The 17430-nt window shown below is 43.1% G+C and overlaps 1 protein-coding gene across 1 annotated transcript in view; it reads left to right on the forward strand.

The window, feature by feature from the left end:
- Window positions 1-17430, forward strand: part of SLC35F1 (solute carrier family 35 member F1) — a 179414-nt gene that overhangs the window by 131958 nt on the left and 30026 nt on the right. Inside the window, exon 3 of the mRNA XM_033143683.1 lies at window positions 12296-12423. Within this exon, the coding sequence (XP_032999574.1) occupies window positions 12296-12423 (128 nt within the window). The remainder of the gene's footprint in view (window positions 1-12295; window positions 12424-17430) is intronic.

Genomic DNA, 17430 nt, shown 5'->3' on the forward strand with positions numbered 1-17430 from the left:
TGCACCACAGTGGATAAAATCTCAATAAAACCAGTTCATCCAACACACTGCAATGTCTTGGCAAATAAATGAAAGGCTGAAGTTATTAAGTGAGGCTTAATAACAGTTATTATTGTTATATCCAGTTTCAGGGCAAGCAGCAATCATTTAAAAATGCACAGATATAAAAATAATAAGTAGCGAGCTTGGATCCAGGGCTCCTCTGAACAAAACACGACTTATGAGATTCTCCTGCTGGAGGAAGCGGGGAGAAGAGATTTTTGCTGATTCTTCCTCCCCATTCCCCAGGTCCCTCGGAAATCTGCTCTGCTCAACAACTTCCCAGCTGTTCCTTAAATTTGCTCTGCCCTGCCTCTCCCTGCTCTGCCTATTTGTTCTTGGTTGACTTCCTTCCTGAACCAGCAGCACTACTTGTGTCCTGTCCTACTCAGTGATTGAACTGCATACCTTGTATGCCAAAGGTCTCAAGTTCAAGGCTCAGCATCTCCACATAGGGTTGGAAAAGAGCCCTGTCTTGAAATCCTGGAGGGCTACCAGCCGTCAGTGTAGATGGGCAACCTGCAGACGTTGCTAGAATACAACTCCCATCATCCCTGACCAGTAGCCAGCCTGGCGGGGTCCGATGGGAGTTGGAGTCCAACAACCTCTGGAGGGCCGCAGGTTCCCTAACCCCTGGTGTAGACAATACAGAACTAGTGGACCAATGGTCTGACTTGGTAGAAGGGAGATTCCTTTGCCCTTGCACATAGAATCAATGTATGCAGATCCAATGGGTCTCTTCTCTTTTGGTGCTTCCAGATGGCGTGTTTATTGCACATTCACTTTGATTCATTTTGGGGAAGATTAGATGACATAGTGCCAAGGAAATCCTGCACTTTCCAGTGCATTTCCCAATCACTTGCTTTATTGCAAGAAGTCCAGTCTTTTGGGGAAGCAGGTTCCCTATACCAAAGCTCCCAATCAGCTGTATTGATTACACTGCCTGAATTTCCCCTTTGCTTCATTCCTTATCCTTGGAGCCCAGCAAGGGGCTTCCCTATGCTGTGCGTCACTGCTGGTTTCTGCAAAGGAGATGGGAAGGGGCAAGGCAGCAGGGAGAGTGGGGTGGTGCAGGCACAGGCACCAGAAGCATCTAACCCCCCACTGCCCTGCCCCCTCCCTATCTCAGTAACCAGCACTGACACGTTTTGGGAAGCCATGCCACTCCAACAGCTGCAACTGCCAAAGACACCTCTAATGCTTTCTGTGATGGCTGGCTTTTGTAAAAGGTACAGGCTTGCACACAAACTTTGCCTACTGCCAGGTAATGACTGAACATCACAGCAGTCCACACATATGCTTATTGCTCAGGGCTTTTGCAGACTTGCAAACCAGAAGAGTGAGAGTACGTCAGCTGGGCAACTTTGGAGCAAAGCATCCTTAGCTGTTTCCTGGCCTAGGCCCAGTTGTGTAGGAGACACATGCCCTTTTGCTTTCCACACCTTTGGTTGAGATCAGATCATTTCCTTTGTAGTCATGCCACCTGCAAGATGGGCATGATTAGCAATGAGAAGTTTACTTTAGCAAAAACTTTGGCAAGACCTTTGTGATTGACGGATGGATATTCTGAGACAAGGAGTCTGATACGACGGTGCTTGAGATGTAATTTCATGCACAGTGGGAGACACGAGCCTTTGCCAAGCATGCCCAGCTCCAGGCATTTTTATATCTCTAGTGCTATCCTTCACTTTCAATCACTCCCACCTATGTAAAATACAGACCTAAACCTATCCTATTTTCAAAGTTAACATGTGCAGGTTTGAATCAGAGCAGCCAAGTGAAAGGATAAGTCCTTTTCCTCTCCCTTAAGCGTGGTGGAGAAATGTGATGGGGGACAGAAATTAAAAATAGTTCATTGGATCTGGAGCTTTTTAGACTCTTGGCTTGCATATAGCTATGAAAGATTTTCATTGTCTGGTGTGAGTTGCTTTTTAAAGAACTCCTTATCAGTCATTACAGAAAGAACTCTCTTTTCTGCTAGTGAATAAGAATTGATGTTGACCTGGTTTGTACATAACACCAAGCCTAACCATGTTTTAACACAAATGTGTAAGATTGCAGAAAGGAGATAGTAGGCACTTCTCTCATCCCCTTGTTGTGCTGCTGCATTGCTGTTTGCACCCAGGCTTGTAGGTTATCTTGCTCCAGATAAACCACACACAGTAGCCAAGGTTTTCTGCATGGATTACTACTCTTGGTTTATTTGGGAAAGATAAACCATGAGCCTCCATCTAGATGACATACTAAACCAAAGCATGGCTTATCCCACAGTCACACAGCAGCAGCAGGACCAGAGAAGGAACAAAGTGGCTATGATTGCCTTTCTGCAAACCTGTATGCTTGCATGTTCATGCTAACCCATCACTTGGCTTAGCATTACTACAGCAAAGGGATGTGGCTTTTGCTTGCCTTTTTCCTCTTCTCCTGGCATAAAATATGATAATACAGTGAGTTGTCTATAACCATTTGGCCTGTGTTTTTGTATTGTTTCAGTAGGAAGGAACTGCATAACTGCACACATCTCCCACTTTTATCTCCTTTCTGGTGTTATTACTTTCTTGTTTGTGGTGGGTGGATTTTATTGTTAATTTCCTTGGTTTTTTAAAATGGAAATCCATTTTACCTTAAGGTTAAAGTGTTTATTTCCAATTAGTGGGCAATTTAAAAAGGAGATGGCAGATACAAAGGTGATGCAAGCCCTACCCAGCAGTGCTGCAGGTGTTTCAGCTGCGGTAAGGTTGCAAAGAACTGCACATTCTCAGGACGTGCTTTTGTGTTGATACAGTTTGAAGAACACATGGCTACAGTATGACTATACACTTAATCAGTCTATTTATTTATTATTTTCTCCAAGGATCTCCATGGTTCCCTCCTCCCCATTATAACAACTCCTCCTAACAACTCTGTGAGGTAGGTTAGGCTAAGAGATAATGCTTCAGCGTTATTCCATTTAACAATGGGGGGGGGGGAGGGCTTGAAGAACTCAAGCTGCAAAATCATATACAAAAGGATTGCAACTCTCTGACTGATGTGCTGATTGGAACATACCACTCCTCTGAATGCGGCAATGTGGTTTTCAACATTTTGAATGCATCAGAATTCTTGTTAAATATGTATTTTAAGAATAGTTTTTTTTAATCCACAGATTAATGCTGAAATGGATTGAATTATGCGTAAAATTCATGGATTTGATCATGAATAAGGGACTTGGAATCTATCATCAGGACATGGGCAGATAGGTTGGATCCAATGCTATCACTTAAGGCTCAGGTGACCTCGGTGGCTTGGAGGGCCTATTTCCAGCTATGACGCCTTTTGGACAGGGGTGACTTGGTCATGATACTCCATGCTCTGGTAACATTGAGACTGGATTACTGCAGTGCACTTCAGTTTGATCCAAAATGCAGTGGGGCAGATTACTGGCTAGATTTCGCTTTAGAAACACACATAATCCTTGTTTTAAAACTTCAGATTTGGTTGCTAGTTGGTTTCCAGGCTGAATTGAAGGTGCTTGCGTTAGTGTTTAAAGCCATGAATAACTTAGGCCCCAAATACCTGAAAAGTCTCCATCCCTACAGACCCCTGTGGGTATTAAGGTGAGCAGAGGGGGGGTCCTCTTGTTTGTTCCACCATCCTCAGAATTTCAAGGGGTGACAACCTGGGAGAGAGCCTTTTCTGTGGCACCTGCTAGGTTGTGGAATTCCCTCCCCACAGAGATGCATCTGCACCTTCATCGTATGCTGAGGCTGCATCTTTTTCACCTGGCCTTTGACACCTGAGATATGTGCTTTTGAGGCACACCCTATTCTTGTGGCTGTGATTTGCTTTAACTGTTTTTAATGCTGAATTTTAGACTGTTATAACCTGCCCTGGGACCTTGTGGTGAAGAGCAGAAAACTACTTTAACGACAATGTTGATAACAGCAACATCATGTGAAATTGACAAGGATCATAAATAGACACCGTGAGGTCAGCAAATGAGCTACAGGTGCAGGAGCCGTTTCTCCTCTGCCTTTATACACCAAATGCCCACTGATGACTCTTTCCTACACAGCAGCTTGTTTTCCTTTCCTGCTGAATGTCATGAAGTGATTTATGGGAATACCATTAACTGCATCCTTAATGGCTCACCACTGGCTTTTCTCGCAAACTGTAGGGCTGCTTTATCACCCTTGGCAAACATGGCTTCCTACCTATCCATCACTCCGCATGCTGTGACATCTGATTCCTCAGCTCTGAATTTATTATGCTTCCTCTGTGCCAGGCAAGGGGCAGCATTCCTATTTAAACTGTTTTTGATCTAGCAAAATGTACATTTGTTGATGTTTGCTGTGAGAAGGATTGGCAGGATGTAACTGATTTGCTTTTGCTTTTCCTTTCTTGCATGTACAAATTGCAAGCAAATAGTAGTTTGAGGCTCAATGCATCAGCTTAGTTATCCACTACTTAAACTGTGAAAGCAACACTGATGAGCCACACAACAAGAGCCCATAAAATGGAAGGTGCGTTGCTGGCCTGTTTCTCAAGTGCTAAGTAATTGCTGAAGCACTGAACTAATTGCAGGCTTTTGCCACAGTATAGGCAGGTAAACAGGTGGAGAGAAACCCTGATTCCAGCTGATTTGCATAATGGTGGCGTCTCTGGGACTGTTGTAAAGCATCAGTAATGAATGAAAACCTATGCACCCCGAGCATTTTCTAAGTATGTGATTGCTTGAACAAAACGAGAGATGATTTGGTTCGCTGATCACACCAGGCAACCCTCTGCCACCCAGATGCTTATAAGAGCAACGTGTGGTGGTGAGGGTCTCACGATTCATTAATGAATGTCTGAATTCCTTTGCTGGTTGATTGAATTCAAATACGGTGTGAGTTCAGATTCTCTGAGTATTCACTCTATCACATAACATCTTCCCCCATCTCCACAGCACACAGAACAACTTGAGCCATCTGGGTTTCTTACACGAAACTGCTTCTGTATCATGCAGGCACCTCTGACATGAGGCCCTTTGGGTTTTGTTGCTCTTTGGGGGTGTCCAGGGTGATGTACTAGGTGCCACTGCCAGTCAGTGTAGACAATACCAAGGTAGATAGACTGGTGGTCCTACTCAGGCCGCTTCCAGACTGCAGTTACTTTGCAAATAAAACTCAGTTGCACACCTACAAGTTCAGGCTACACTTGTAAAGCGGATTTCACAGTCTTGTACAATAAGCTTGCTTCCCCCCACCCCCACCCCCACCCCAACCTCCTGAAATGGGTTTTGCAGTCAATGAGAAATACACTGGGAAGTGTGGGATAACAGTCACTTGGCGCACCTTCAAATAAATTCCCTGCAAATGAATCAGAATGTTCAATAAACGGCGGGCATATATAACCTCCCTGCAGACTTTGTGTATGCAGTTCAAGATGAATGCTCAATAAACTCGTCATCTGGAAGCAACACAGCTTCTTGGGGGTTTTCCCCCATTGAATACTGGGCTATATGAACAAAGAGTCTGAGCAGCTTTTTCTCTTCCTATATAGAAACTTCTTATGTTCCTCCGCTTCTACCTTATATTGCGTTCCCAGCAGAGACATCCCAGAGGATCAAAGAATGACCAGGAAAAAAATGGCGTTTGCGACCTGGTCCTTGAACTGTTGGCACTACTACAACTTTATCATTGGGTACCTTTCAGAGGCCATTTCCAGGCTCTCCCCGTTTCTGGTGCAGGTTCATGCATCTTGATGCAACCTCATTGTTCTCTATTTGTCTTGACATAAAGTACAGAAACTAGTATTGGCATCTTAACCATTTTTGAGGCTTTTTGTTTTCCTAGCACCCTTCAAGGACATCTTTATTTCTACCTTCTTCATTTTTGATGTCAACCTATTTTTTTTAAATTGTTCCTCTTTATTCTTTCTGTTTTCAGCCTGGCAAAAGTTGTTGCAGTTTCATTTATGCTGTGCGAAAAATGTATTCTTTGCTATACATGCTTTATGATTTAATATACTCCCTGCTACCAGGAGCTTCATGAGAAAGAAAGTGGGACAGGAATCACACAACACAATTACAGTTTGTTCACGCCTTCACCCACATTTATTTTACTACACCCATGTTTCTTTGTTTTTTTCTAGCTTGTTAAAATAGTTTATCTTTTGGCTTTCGCTCTGTGTCAAGTGCATGCACTCCCTCAGTGCTGCTGTATGTCACAGTCACTGTATAATCAAATAGCCATCAGATATATTTAATTGTCTGACACTCCTACAAACAGTGGTAAAAGATCAGAAATATGTAAATGTTAAAACAACAGCAAACTGTTCTTATCCTGTGTGTTGGCACAGTTCCTTCCTCTTAAACAACAGGAGTGACAGCAACAGGCGTCATCCAAACATATAGCAGCCAAATGGGACATGCAACTCCTTCCTCGTTCTTGGGGAAAGAGGAGAAGAGGAGATGGAAACAATGGAACTGACAGTGGATCTGTTGCAGTCTCAGCCTCCTCCTTCTCCTAAGCTGCTCAGTCTCACTTAAACCTGTTGTTTGCTCAGCCTCCAACCTGTGTGCCCTTCTTCTTCCTCTGGCTCGTAGCCTTCCCACTCTGATGCTTCCCTGGGGGGTTCTCCGACTGTAGCCTCCTGCCATTCCTCCTTTGATGGTTCTCTGAGGGACTTTCCAGTTGTCACCTTCCACCATTCTTCTTCGTCTAGCCAGTTGCTGACATGTGGTTGTATTTGGAAGTACTGCGTTAAGATTCTGTCTCTAGAAAGGCAGTGTGGAATTAGGCAACTTGGGATAAAAACAGCACAGGACATGACAGTGTGGGAGCCATAAGAAGACTTAAGAACATAAGAAGTGCCTGCTGGGCCCATCTAGTCCAGCATCCTGCCCAAGGGCCCATCTAGTCCAGCATCCTGTTCTCAAACTGGCCAGCCAGGTGCCTGTGGGAAGCCAACAAGCAGGATTTGAGCATATGAGCACTCTCTACCCTCCCGTGGTTTCCAGCAACTGGTATTCAGAAGCATCATTGCTTCTAACTGTGGAGGCAGAGCAAAGCCCTCAAAGCTAGTAGCCATTCAGAGCTTTATCCTCCATGAGTTTGTCTAATCCAGGCATAGGCAAACTCGGCCCTCCAGATGTTTTGGGACTACAACTCCCATCATCCCTAGCTAACAGGACCAGTGGTCAGGGATGATGGGAGTTGTAGTCCCAAAACATCTGGAGGGCCGAGTTTGCCTATGCCTGGTCTAATCTGCTTTTGGAAGTATAGTTGTATCACCACACACTTTTCTAAAGACCTGCCGGTGTCAATGACCTGTACACAAGACTCGCGTTTTAAAATATATTTGTATTTTGTATCTACCCCTGTTTGTATCTACCAAAATGATTTCCTCTATTAGAGAATTTGATCTTGGCTATTACCCTGGGGGCTGGGATTGAGGACGCAGGAGAGAACAAAGCTCCGTTGTGCCCTGCAGTCAGTAATCAAGATGTTTTATCAAATTACAAGAGGCTAGAAGGCAAAAGCCTTGAAAAGAAAGCCGATGCCTGCTTTTATTCTGGCAAAGAAAGATCCACGGCAAAACTGAAGTTGCTGGATAGAATTTGATTCTATTTGTTCCGTTTTCTTTCCTTTCCCAAGTGGTGGAAGCAAAATACGGCACAGTGGAACAGCAGAACGGCATTAAAAAGTAATGGATTCATGAAGTATAATATACGGAAGTGTTTGGGGAAGCAGAAGAGAATAGCCACGAGGGAATTATTTTTATTTATCCACATAAATTAATAGACAAGTTGTGCTTTCCTGTGTTCAGTAAAACAAACGGCATTTATTTGTTGTTACACAATTGTTAAATCTGGAGCAGAAGAGTCTCCCAGGCTTAAATCAGAGTTCAGGTGACATATGAGCTAGGGATAAAGCATCCCCAAAACTCATTCTGGGCATCTAGCCACCTCCCTCTCAATGAGCACCATGGAAGGTTTTTCACCAATAACCCTCACAAAAGCACTGCTCAGGTTCAGTCACCTGAGGAGACCTACAAGGGTGAAGGAATGAGCTCACATCCGCTCATGGGATGATATTTGATGAAGCTCTACTCGGATGAGGCCCATTGAAATTAATGAACACGGCAGCTTAGGTCTATTAAATTCAGTAGGTCTTCTCTGAGTAAACCATAAGTGACTACCAGCCACAATTGTTAGCCCTGACTAGTACAAGTGGTCTTTCCAAAGAGCTTGTACTAATACAGGCTGTATAGACGTAGGCTTTCTCTGGACATTTGCAGACCATACCTGTAAAAGGGAGATGATCACCCTAGTTGTTGAGCTTTTTTTGGCAAATCAAGAAGGGCTCCGGTTTCACAGGCGGGAAGTAGTGGCTCCACCCCCCTGCAAGCTCAATAAACTACCGCCCGCAAGCTTCCCTGCCACCCAGAATCCCAACCCCCAATGCACAGCAGCCACTGTGCCGCACTTCAGAACCCCATGGTGCCCTACCAACCCCAGCTACCAGTAGTTATGCTACTGAGACTGTGTGTATTCTGCAACATTTGATTGATACAATAATATTGTGTTAGTTGTGGAATCAGAATTAAGGGGAAATGGTATTTTTAAAATGCACTGCTCTTTATTATAATAAATAGGTATCTAAATGTCTGATAATAAATCCTTAATAGGCCAAATTCTATGTATAGTATACCGCATGCTGAAATATTCTGCATAGGATTTGTCCCATTAATGCTTTTTGTGTCTATTAATGCTATTTCACTACAGCTGTTTTGCAGGATGTTAGTTTGCCAAAAGAAGGGTCAAATCCATTCTTCAGCATGCACCACACCTCTGCATAACTCTTCCTTGCAGCTTCCTTTAACGTTACCCCCCCCTTTTTGTTCTGCAGAGACTTACTACTAAACTGACTCCTTGTGGTTTGTGAAGGTGAAGAGTCTCAATGGGGCGGTTTCCCATTTGGCATTTCTGCAAATAACTGCTTCGAATGAATGTACAGTGTTATTTCAGTAGGGCAGACCAAGAAAGACAAAAGAGAAGGATGGAGGCAGAGTGGTGAAAATGTAAATGTCAGATAAATGCATAGCTGATTTCATTTCCATCATAGTCTCAGCACCATCTATGCAGTTAAGGCTGGCATATGTCACGACCGTCGATTCATTTTTAGCGTTAACTTACTTCAGCTTGGTTTGATTGAACAGCACTGGAACAGAGTGATTTATGCTCAGAAAAAGTAGCTGGTGATGATAAGTTCTGCCACAGCAAAATTGTCAGGGGATTTCTTCAGAGATATTTCTGGCCTTTTCATGATGAAAAGAGCAAGTAGCTGGGATGGTTCTGGGATGAGATATTTGGGGTGGGGGTGGGGAATGGAGACACCTTTAAAAAAAAACACCTCCCAAAATAGCATTATTGGGTGTACAATGGAGACAACCAAGGGTTATTATATAAACATTTAATTGGTGACTTATTAAGGGCAGCTAAAATCTTGATAACTAGAAAATGGATAGAATCTAAGGGTTTAATGTATTAAAATGTGTGTGATTTGGGACATAGCACTTTCTGAAAAACTGAAATGTGTGCAGAGGATGACCAAGTTGATAAAAGGTCTGGAAACCAATCCTTATAAGGAACAGTTGAGGGAGGGTTGTCACATGGAAGATGGAGCAAGCATGTTTACTACTGCTCCAGAGGGCAGGACCTGAAACAATGGCATCAAGTTACAAGAACGGAGATTTCGACTAAACACCAGGAAGAACTTTCTGGTAGTAAGAGCTGTTTGACGATGAAGCACACTCCCTTGAGATGTGGTGGACTCTTTCCTTGGAGGTTTTTAAGCAGAGGTTGGGTGGCCATCTGTCAAGTATGATCCTGTTGAGATTCCTGCATTGGACTAGATAACCTTGGGGTCCCTTCCAACTCTAAAATCTATGACTCTATGAAATATATTCCAGCCTGACATTTGGAAGAAGAAAGGAAGAATGTCCCTAGCAGGAATCCTTGTGCTGGCTTCTAGCAGAACAGTGCAGTTGAATTGCACCCCATGTTTCCAACCCTTTTATAATACAGAATTTTAAAGTGACTGCAAATACATACATTTTAATATTGCCCCTGCTTTTCATCATTCAGTCGGGATCTTAAAGTTAATAGTATGTTAGGGATGAAATATTACTCAGTTAATAAGCATGATCCAGCCACTTACAGAGTTTCATTGGAGGTTCCTTTCTTTTGTGTTGTTGGCGCTGTAAGCAACCCATGTACATCACCTGACTTAGATGCCTGCTGCTTGTGACTATGGTCGCTTTTATAGTAAAGGGATAATTTCTATCTTATAAAAAAAGGCTAATTAGAAAACAAGGATCAGCTTTGGGCAGGCTTTGAGAACTGCTCAAAACCCCTTGGCATTCTGTGACAACCCATACATGCCACTGGCTCTCATACAATCCATTGAAATCATAACTACATAACTACTGCCTCAGTTGATTCACCATGGCCAATGTTCTAAGAGGCAATGTTTCATAGTATTATTAATCTTCCCTAAGTATTCTCCACCCACTCACTCACTTGAGCTTTTGAAATGAACCTGCCCATTTCCCTTGCTTTGTTTTTTAGTACTGCAACAATGTTTTATATATAGTCACTTTGGTATGGCAACTCCGGAGAGAACATTTTAAAACTACCTGTGGGTTATGCATCACCTTTAATAGAATAAATCCCCAAATGCTTCTGGGAAGTACATCCCTTAATTATAATCAATAAGCAAATCCAGGTGAAGGTTCCTTGCCTATGAGCACTGCGAAGTCCTATGAATACTTTTTGGAAGTAAACCTCATTGAACGCAGTAAAACCAGTTGCCAAATTAACCATACCTAAGCAGAGTATGCCATGGATGCTTTAGTTGAGATTCCTGCATTGTGAGGGTTTGGACTAGATGATCCCCAGGGTCTCTTCCACCTCTACAATTCTATGATTCTTCTCAAATCTACAGAAAATGCCCAAGTGTATTGTATATTTCAAATATAACATGCTATACAAGAAAAGAATGCTTTTATGCTCATTACTCTTTTAGAGAATAAAGGTTAATGGAATTATATGACAATATAGCAAAACAGACTGGTTCATTCCAGTACCTATATTTTTTATTTTTAAAGAAATATCAGTTGAATCATTTGGACAGATTAATCTGGACATAGTACTTAATGTAACCATTGTTGGGGCTCCCACTGCTTCTTTTCTTCATTTTGGGAGGAGGAAACAGTGCCTGTTTTTAATTTTGCAATCTCAGTGTAGTAAGTAGAACAGGACATAATTAGAATGCAACCTTTACACTTCTAATTGGAAACATTCTGATTCTATTAACTGTTGAGAAGGTGGGTGATATTTGCTAATGAACAAATTGCTATTTGAATCACACAATTGGTTTAGGCAATCCAAGTTGTGAAAGGCCAGTGAAATATGCTCCAGCTTCCTTTTGGTGTTTGCACAATATTTCCACCAGTTACTCTGCAAGGCTAGAAGTTGTTCCAGTACTGAAGACGAGGAATATCCTGAATGTTCAAGCTGGTTTAAGAATCTTCATCTACAGCAATAGCATATTGTCCATACTGTAACCCTCATGAAATCCTGTTCGATCAGAGGAACAAGGAGGGAGCTTGATACCCAAACTCTGGCCGCATGTTCATTTTCTTTTGTATCAGACATAGTAATAATCCCTGGCCTAGCGTTAAGACAATTTAACCCCCAGGAAACTGTAGATTTAATCAGTCATCCTTGTTGTACTGGCAGTCTTCACAAAGTGGAAATCGGGGATTGTGTGATTGATAGGATTCATCTGCAAGGACATTGAAGAACAATTCTGGCTTTGCACAAAATTGATTCTTGGAAACCGAGTTACCAGTTATGCAAAAAGAAGGGAAGAAATCCACCTCATTGTGTGTGTGTGACCCTCCTGGGCGAGTCCAGTGTGTTTGACTTGATATTGTACAGATGTTATCCTAGCCACAGGATTAACAGAAGGTGAAGGGGCAAATGAAAAGGCAACTGAGATGCTTTTTATTTATTTTTAGCTTAGCCTCAGTGGCTGTCAGTAAGGAATATTTAATTTACTTGTATGTAAATGAGCAGGACCTTCTTTGACCTTCCCTGGTCCTTAGTAATCCTATGTAGCACCTTCTGCAGCACTTCCATATGAAACCCAGTGGATTATTGTCATGGCTATAAATCTAATCCTTTTAAAACTCTTCCCCCACTCCCTCTTTCCCTGTCCCAATGCAGGAGAAGAAAACTTGCTGGCAATCTTGAAACGAAGATGGTGGAAGTACATGATCCTGGGGATAATAGATATAGAAGCAAATTACCTGGTAGTTAAAGCTTATCAGTATACCACTTTTACTAGTGTACAGGTAAGATCTCCATTCATTGGTACTTTGCTTGCATTCTCTTACGCTTCTTCTCAGGCTTTACTCCACCCAGTTGGTCAGTGTGTGGAAAGGAGCAAGGATGTGCCCACTAGACCTACTATGGCTCTACTTGGGGTCACCATTCCTGCTCCTTCGCACATTGGGCAGAAATGGGCACTACATGCATGTGATGGGGAACATGGTTGTGCAAGAGGTCCTGACTGTGCATACAAGCTCGATGTATGTAAAGCTGAAAGCACATTCTCACCTAGTCAGTAGTTGAAGATGGGACTGGCAACCCCACATAGAGATTGGAGGAGAGCCAGTAGCTGCAGTCATGCTCCCCTCAACGCATTCATTAAACACATGGAAGGGAGCATGAGATATCAGTTGTAGGTGGTAGTCTGCTTCTACCCTAATCCATGTGAATTAGGGGATGTGACACTGAAGTCACAGTTTTGCAGAACATCATGCTGTGTCAAGAGGCCTGAGATTCTTAGAAATAAGAACCAGGACTCAGACTGTGCTTATTAGTTGGTTTATTTTTGAGTTTTTTCCTTGCTTACAGTTGTATGCAGAGTAGTGTTCTTCCATCCAGAATTTCTCCTTTTCCCAGCCTACTTACTGCAAGTCCTGGTTTGGACTAGTCTATCCCTAGCCCAGAGCTGTCTGGTATGGATCAAGGAATTGATATTCCCAAAACATTACATATCATTCTGGAAAACAAAGTGATCGTGTACATGGCAGTCACTGGGAAGTCACCCGGCAAGAAGTTTGGTGGGGAGATTTGCTACCTTCCTACAAGCAAGAGAGGTAGTAGAGAACAGTCAGATTAGCTAGATAGAAGAACTGCATAAAACTGCACAAGAGTTACAAAGCTTTTTCATTTGATTCTTTCAGTTGTATCAAATAATGCCTTCTCTTCTTTAAGAAGACCTTCAAATGCTGAAACCCCACAGCTTCATCTCCAGCAGAAAGGTCACTGAAACTGCCCCTTTTGTCTGGTGTACTTAGCCGAGCCTGATTCACACAAGAACTGGGCCAATTGAGTTGCCACAGGAACCCTCTGAAACAGCTGTTTGTGTGGAGGAACTCCTTCAAAGGTGCATCAGATTTCATCCACGCCAGTATGGACTCTTGGGAGTGGTTGCAATCTGATGACCTGCAGGCAAAATGGCTTCATGTCTACAGCTTCTTAGGCAGGGCAGTGCCTACAGAATTGCATCAGAACTGACAGCCAATGTTAGGTCACTGCACCAGTAAACCCAGGCAGGGCCTTGCAGCAAAAGGAATATACATAAATCTCTGGAATGTGTTTGACGGCGATCAAGGTTTCGGCTTGGCTTTAGCACAGAAACTGCCCCTGTCACGTTATATGATGACCTCAGTTAGGAGACAGGCAAGGGCGTTGTGCTCCTTGAGCCCTCAGCTGCTTTCAATACCATCAACCACTGCAACCTCCTGGTTAGGCTATCCAAGTTGGGGAAGGGTGACACTGCTTTGCAGTGGTTCCAGTCCTACTTGTATGGTCATCTTCAGCAGGTGATGCTTGTGGAGTGTTTTTTGGCACCATGGGGCCTTCAGTGGGGGCGGTCCTTCAGGGTTCAGGTCTATCACCATATTGTTTCATATCTATATGAAGCCACTGAGTGGAGTCATCTGGAGTTTCAGAGTGTGTTGTCAGCAGTATGCTGATGATACACAGCTCTATTTATCCTTTTACATCTACATGGGTGGCAGTGAATGTGCTGGACTGGTGTCTTGTCTCCTAATGGACTGGATGAGAGACAATCAACTGAAACCTAATCCAGATAATATACAGGCACTGTTAGTGGGTAGTTCCCTAGGCCAGATGGATGGGAGAATGACCCGTTCTTGAGGGGGTTACACTCCTTCTTAAGGAGCAAGTGCATAGCTTGGGAGTGTTACTGGATCCATTACTACCACTTGAGGCCCAGGTGGCCTTTGTGGTATGGAGTGCCTTCTGTCAGCTTCAGCTGGTGGCCCAGTTGTGTCCCTGAATGGACAGGGATAGCCTAACTTCTGTGGCCTATGCTCTGGTAACCTCTAGGTTAGTGCAATGCATTACTTTGTGGGGCTGCCTCTAAAGACAGTTGAAGCTTCAGCTGGAACAAAATATGAAACATTTGCTTGTGTGGGGACAGCAATATATACCATCCAACAGAGAAAATGTCCCTGTTTGTGTGAACTGCTTTTAGTTAGTATGGCACCCGTGACTATGAAGGGAGTAAGTACATTGCAATGGATCTGTATTTAGCTGGTGGCAATGCAATTTCAACAAATGAGAAATCTCATTTACAATACTTTAATGCTAAGTAGTCTATGAACCATTTCAGCAGATAATCTGCTTGCCACGTTTATCCTTTTTCACATGAAGTGCTTGCTCCGTGATGCAAAACCTTATATGCAAATGTACTAAGCTTGTGGTGCTTTCAAGAAAGAAATATTAGGCAGCTCTCTGCAAACACCTACACTTAATTATCAAAATACTCTTTAGTGGAATTTGATGCATTATCTTGTTTATAATTTAAAATAGTTCTAAGCCTCTTTTGAAGATGTGTTGCAAGATAGTACATTTCTTTTGGAAAGCTACCTTTATCAATGCCAGCTGGAAGTCTTCTGCTTGTAGATCTTTCCTGGAGGAAGCATAAAAAAATAAGAGCGGCTTTTGTCTAGGAAATACTTCCCACATGACATTTTTGATTATGCATTTAGGTTGTACCTTAAACTGTGAATTTGACAGACACATATATCTTACATTTATACTTAGATTATACTTAAATAAACCTAGATAAATCTCCGCAAAATGGACCTAACTTCCATAGTTTTATACCAATTGACAGTCTGCACACATGCCTCCATGATTTCCCTCTTTTGTCTTAAAACAGAAAATTCACCAAGCTGCCCACCCCTGCCTCCTATTTGTTCGGTATGTTTTGACACTCCACTCAGAAAACAGTTGCAACCAAATTTTGTGATGCTTGGCTTTTGAAGCAACATCCTACAGTACAAAGGTGAAATTCATCTTCATTGCCTCTGGCTCTTCCCTCCACTGACATGTGGCCCCTAGAAGGTTTCCCAGAAGCGAATGCAGCCCTCAAGCTGAAAGAAGTTTCCCGCCCCTGGTTTCCCACCTCAGTGAAGAGGAGGCCTAGGTAACTTAGGACACCCTGGAAGTCCTGTGAAATCTCAAATTTCAGGAACAATTGACCAGTCCAGTAGTCTGTTTGGGACTAGAAAACATCATGTGCTACTTATTGGCACAAGACGCCTGCCTAAGCAATACATGCTTGGAATGACTCCTGGATAGTTATTGGAACAGAATGAAAAAAATTCTAAATTAGAGTATTTTGGTGAATTAACCTGCACTGCATATGGACAGTATGTCCTCTGTTATTTAATTAGTGCATGCCCTCTACACTCATTTTCCTGTCTGTATAAAAACCTTGCTGCTGTTTCGGAGGTCCCTGTATGATATTATTTAACAAATTTATCCCAGCAGTTGGTGTGTCCCCTGTGTAGGTCCACACAAAGTTCAATAAATGTTTGAGCAAGAAGTCTTAACTACATGCAGAATTCTTGCTTCTCAGTTGCACAGATGAGGCTCACCCCGCACCCTCCGCAACAAATAAAATGCTGCATTTCTTTTAGTTATCTGTCAGTTAAGCCTTCCTGCAGATGAAATACTTTCTGGGCTTTCAGTTCCTGGTACTGCACTGAGAAGGTGCCAGCATTCCACATCATTTTATGTTATAGGTTTTCTCTTAAAAATGGCATGCATTATACATCGACTTTTCTAGCTGGGTTTTCTTTCCCATTGTGCTGGAATAGCATTATGGCCCACGTTCTGCCATTGGCACTTGCAATAAGCAGTGATTTAGTCTCTGGATTGATTTTTGAATGACAGCTTTTGCAGAGAGAAGGTGCGGGGTTTTTTCTGCTCCAAGTGATGACTTGAAATAGCCTCGCAATGCAAGCCTAGTCTCTGGACAAGCCTCGGTAATTAATTCCTTTACATATTTATGCTCTCCATGCAGCTACTTGCAGGAACAAAATGTTAACATAAGTGTTGGCATTTTTTCCTACTCTACTACCAAATATGTCAGCTCAGTTTTGCCTTTTCAGCCTTTAAAATGCCATACCTGTACTTGGCATTCTAATCCCGGCCAGATCTCTATCTCTGTGTGTAAGTGGTGTGTGTGTGTGTGTGTGTGTGTGTGTGTGTGTGTGTGCGTGTGTGTGTGTGTGTGTGTGTGTGTGTGTGCACATGATTTATATCCTGCTTTTCCTCCAGGGAGTTCAAGACAGCATAACTAGTCTGTCCAAATTTTTACCTCACATCAACCCAGGGCTTTTTTTCAACTGGAACTCAGTTCCAGCACCTCTCAGGTGCTCACCATTGCCATTTTAAGAGAACAAAGGAGGAGTTCATGGTGATTTCTGGCACCTCTTTTTCTAGAAAAATAGCACTGCATCAACCCTGTGAGGTAGGTTAGGCAGAGAGAGAGAGAGAGAGAGAGAGAGAGAGAGAGAGAGAGAATGAATGAGAATGACCGGCTCAAGACCACTATTTACAAATCCAAATGTGAATCTATAAATACTTGTGAGTGAGTACAAATTACATAGATGAGTGCCCACATTATTAGCCCACTTGTATGGACTGACAGCTGCTCTCTCCATGGTGTGATCTCACGTATCTGTCATCTGTATGTGAAGATGCGGGTGGCGCTGTGGTCTAAACCACTAAGCCTCTTGGGCTGGCCGATCGGAAGGTCGGCGGTTTGAATCCCCGTGACGGGGTTAGCTCCCGTTGCTCAGTCCCTGCTCCTGCCAACCTAGCAGCTCAAAAGCAAGTCAAAGTGCAAGTAGATAAATAGGTACCGCTCCGGTGGGAAGGTAAACGGCGTTTCTGTGTGCTGCTCTGGTTTCGCCAGAAGTGGCTTAGTCATGCTGGCCACATGACCCGGAAGCTGTACGCCGGCTCCCTCG

The sequence above is a fragment of the Lacerta agilis genome, chromosome 3 (genome assembly GCF_009819535.1).
Source record: "Lacerta agilis isolate rLacAgi1 chromosome 3, rLacAgi1.pri, whole genome shotgun sequence".
Taxonomy (NCBI): domain Eukaryota; kingdom Metazoa; phylum Chordata; class Lepidosauria; order Squamata; family Lacertidae; genus Lacerta; species Lacerta agilis.